The following is a 3,844-nucleotide window of genomic DNA, read 5'->3' on the forward strand; positions in this document are numbered from 1 at the left end:
AATCATGTTTGAGTGTAAATGCAGTTTTCAGACAATCCCCTTCTCAAAAGTTCTTGTCTCTTGCAATGATTTCTTTTTTTTTTTTTAACATTGTGAAGCTCTACTTAGAACCTTCTTAAGATCCAATAGTGCAAAATGCAAATTCTTGCACTTTTTTGACTGGTCTTCAGATTTTGATCAGGACTGTAGAATACAGGACTGTGTGAACCACAGACATATTTTAATTTGGAAAATCTGGAACAAGAGGAAGATCATTAAAATGGTGAAAAAAAAAACACTTTCTGGCATTATGTACAGTAAATAAAGTTTTTGACCATGTGACTGAATATATTTTGTGAATCTGAGTGGCTCTCGCACAGAAGAGGATTAGAAAAGATAAATTCTGGGAAAATAAAGTCAGAGTTCTGATTTTATTTTATTATTTTTTTTTTTTGGGCCTAATCCACTTCTAAACTTTGTCATCTAACAAATCAAGAGATCTTGTGAAGAAATTGCTTTAAAAAATAGAAAAGTATGAAACTGTCCGCCTGTCCTTTGAACACATATGGATCCGACTGAACAAGAAACATTCGACTTTCACTTTCCGCTCACCTTCGGCGTGATTTTGATGGAGGCGATGTCGGCCTCGGGATCAACATCCTGCACAGTAGCAGTGTACGTGTCTCCGTTGGTGAGCTTCACACGGACGCCTCTCTTGTTGGCCACGACGTGAGCGTTGGTGATGATGAGGCCGTCGCTGCTGATGATAAAACCTGAGCCATTTGAGACGGGAACTTCTCTTCCTGAGAATGGATGTCTGTAGAAGAACAAAAGCAACTCTCAGACTTTGTGATTTTAAGCCACTTTATGCTGTATTTATAGACCAATGAAAGAGGAAAATCARTTCACAGACTATTAAAATACACATTACTGTGAAATATTTACAACTTGAGTGTATTTTCAGGTTGTTGAATCTATTTATTCATCTTTATTTAACTCGGCAAATCCCACTGAGATCACAGAGTTCTTTTGCGAGGGATGCCTGGGCCTGAAGGCAAGCTAACATCAGAGCTGTGTGTTGGTTAGAATTAGGTGATATGATACACATCAGCACACAATGTGAACCATCGAGCTGCCATAATCTTTGATAAAATAAAAGTAGAAGGTGTCACATTTTATTGATCTGTGCTTTGGTAAAAATTCACTTGTTTTTATTTGCCTTTTAACATCTCAGTCATTTTAACAAACATTTAGAAAACCTCAGCAAAAATTAAAGAAAAGATCTTATTTCCAATAAGAATGTTTTGTAGAGACAATTATAGAGGAGATGAAAAGGTCAACTCACCTGCCCAGAATTTCAATATAAACCACAGCTGGGGTGGACTTCTCCACTACATCAGCTATAAAGTTGTATTTGAAGCGGGGGCTGTCGGGTTTGAAGGGGTGAGCACAGCGAGCTGAGGGCAGGAGTTCCAGAAAACTTCCAGGTACAGAAACTTTACTGTCTCCCTTTTCGTCCTTTCCACTGTCCAGAAACGCGGCTCCGCAGATCCCCAAACCCACCGAGACCGTCCTTAACAGGGTAGAGCTGCCTTTCCAACCTCCTCCTTCTCCTCCTCCTCCCAAAGCCGGAGATTTTCTTTCAATGCGTGTGCCTCCCTGCGGCTCTCCGATTTTACAAACGGCAGCAGAAGACACCCGGCTGACCGCCTTCAGTCCCGGACACTGAGCGTGTGTCCTTAACGCTGACAGAGAACACCTACTGACACAACTTACTGCCATGTTGTTGCATCAGTCACAGCCTAAGTTACGAGTTTTTACCCGGAATAACAACACTTTCTATTGAAATACGTGTAAACTAAATAAACTACTCCATTATAGTAGTAATATTCATTTTGGCTACCTTACAAGCGAGACAATGTAACACTTCCTTTAATTACCCTTGTTCGGGGAGTGACCATCGTACGCAGGAAGTTCAACTTTAACTGCGCATGCGTTGTTACTCTTCTTCTACGCTTTTTGGAGTTCAGACGCCAGTCACATGACGCCAGTCCGCCGTGGTATGAGCACGACGCCATCTTGTGAGGGGCGGGCTGTCAATGAAAACAATTGATCACGGCTAGATTTCCGAAAAAATATTAATTTTTCGTCCATTTTTTGATCATGATTTCTCCATTGAGAAAATTAAACTTTAATCTAAGAAATTCATGACAAGTCAAATAAGAAAATCCAATTTTTAAACGAAATCAAGAGTTCATTTAAGGAAACTGCTTCTACAAAAGATTATGCATGAATACTTTTAAAGAAATTAAAATGAATTGTTTAGTTGTGAAAATGACTGGTTTCCCACGGTTTCTTGCCTTACTACAGATGGAACTTATATATATATGTTGCAGCTTGAAGACATCAGTCCACGAATGGAGTAGTTTTTATCCAAACATTTATTTTCTTTTAGCTCCACACAGAATATAAACTGGCTCCACACACTCACGGTGCTTCTGCTGCGGTCAGAGTCCGGGTGTAAAGTAACGTTCAAGAGACGCCCGTTTCAGAACCTTTCCACATGGTGCATTCNTCCTCTCATAGTTTCCTTTTACTTTTCTAGATTTCTATTTCCAAAATTCATTTTATAACATGCCAAAAATTGCAGAACTTTTTGCTTGAAAATAGTAAATACGAAGAAGAAGAAAACCGGTAGTGACGTATTGTTTTGAAAGTACGTCACAGGAAACGCGGCAATGCTGAGAATTTTGAAAATTGCGGGCTAGCGATTTAGCAGCTAGTTTACGTGTCGGTTGTTTTAAGTTTTGTTAAATTGATCCCCAAACCATGACGTCGTATAATTTCTTACAACAGTCACGTGTCGGCTTCGAGTCTCCTGCTAAGGTGTTTGCGAAGCTAAAGTCGAAAGTTCAACGGGAGGCGAATGGGGGAGTTTTTACATGCAACGGTTCGCTGTATAACATCATAGAGCAACACGGAGGAGCAGGATTTCACTCGCCCGGGAAGAAAACCGAATTCAAGGAGAACCGGGAGTTCGGTCCTTGCCACAACGACGCGGAGGCATTGACTCTGTCGCCCATTTCGAGTCCTCAAAAACCCAGCGGTCATCCTCGTAAACCGCTGAAGGAAACCTCTCTGACAACTGACGTACGAAGGGGCAGAGCTTTCCTGGAGTCAACCGCTGTTTCTCAACTTCTCCCTGTGGTCAACGGAGATCAGACCAGTAACTCGAATGGTTTCATCGCATCCAGAGGGGATCCAGTGAAGATGCAGCCCGCTGAGAACTGTGCAAGAAGTGTGTTTGAGAAGAAAACTACCCCTTTCACTTCCGCCAGTGTGTTTTCCCCAATAAGGAGCAGGCTGAGGAAGAGGAAACTGGATCAGCAGGAGACAGATACGTTCATCAGAGCCCCAGAGGAAAGGAGAAATCCTGCTTCCACTCAGGATTATACCCACAACAGCACTAACCTGCAGGATTTGGGTCACGGTAGAGGATTCCCTGCTGAGCAGTCAGGGATAACCCAGGATGAAGCCACGCGCCCACAACCAATGTTCAGTTGCAAAAAAGGTGCGTTAGATAATCTAGATTAATTTCCTCTTTCAAATGGTGCGCCACATTTGTAAGGAACATGCACTTGTGGGATGAGCAGTAAAACTGAGTGTGAAAAAAAAAAAGCCAAATCTTCTCTGCCTGACAGCTTATTTCTGTTGTTGCTGTTTGACACTTGTTTTAAGCTTCTGGTGCTGCCTATCATAAGACTTATTGACAAGAAGTATTATTACAAAAAATAATAATAATCAAACACATTTCCTCACTTTTTGTGCTAAGTATATTTACACACATTACAATAAGGTATAGACA

General features: G+C 41.3%; 2 protein-coding genes across 2 annotated transcripts in view; one reads left to right on the top strand and one right to left on the bottom strand.

The window, feature by feature from the left end:
- Positions 1-1,953, bottom strand: part of LOC106521377 (serine protease HTRA2, mitochondrial) — a 10,605-nt gene extending 8,652 nt beyond the window's left edge. Inside the window, exons 1-2 of the mRNA XM_014013922.1 lie at positions 1,325-1,953; positions 592-796 (exon numbers count right to left, since the gene is read on the bottom strand). Of these exons, the coding sequence (XP_013869376.1) occupies positions 592-796; positions 1,325-1,761 (642 nt within the window). The 5' untranslated portion in view covers positions 1,762-1,953. The remainder of the gene's footprint in view (positions 1-591; positions 797-1,324) is intronic.
- Positions 1,954-2,714: 761 nt separating this feature from the next.
- Positions 2,715-3,844, top strand: part of mis18bp1 (MIS18 binding protein 1) — a 10,309-nt gene continuing 9,179 nt past the window's right edge. Inside the window, exon 1 of the mRNA XM_014013934.1 lies at positions 2,715-3,550. Coding sequence (XP_013869388.1) covers positions 2,809-3,550 — 742 coding nt within the window. The 5' untranslated portion in view covers positions 2,715-2,808. The remainder of the gene's footprint in view (positions 3,551-3,844) is intronic.

Source organism: Austrofundulus limnaeus, unplaced genomic scaffold (assembly GCF_001266775.1).
Source record: "Austrofundulus limnaeus strain Quisiro unplaced genomic scaffold, Austrofundulus_limnaeus-1.0 Scaffold2, whole genome shotgun sequence".
In the NCBI taxonomy this organism is placed as follows: Eukaryota; Metazoa; Chordata; class Actinopteri; order Cyprinodontiformes; family Rivulidae; genus Austrofundulus; species Austrofundulus limnaeus.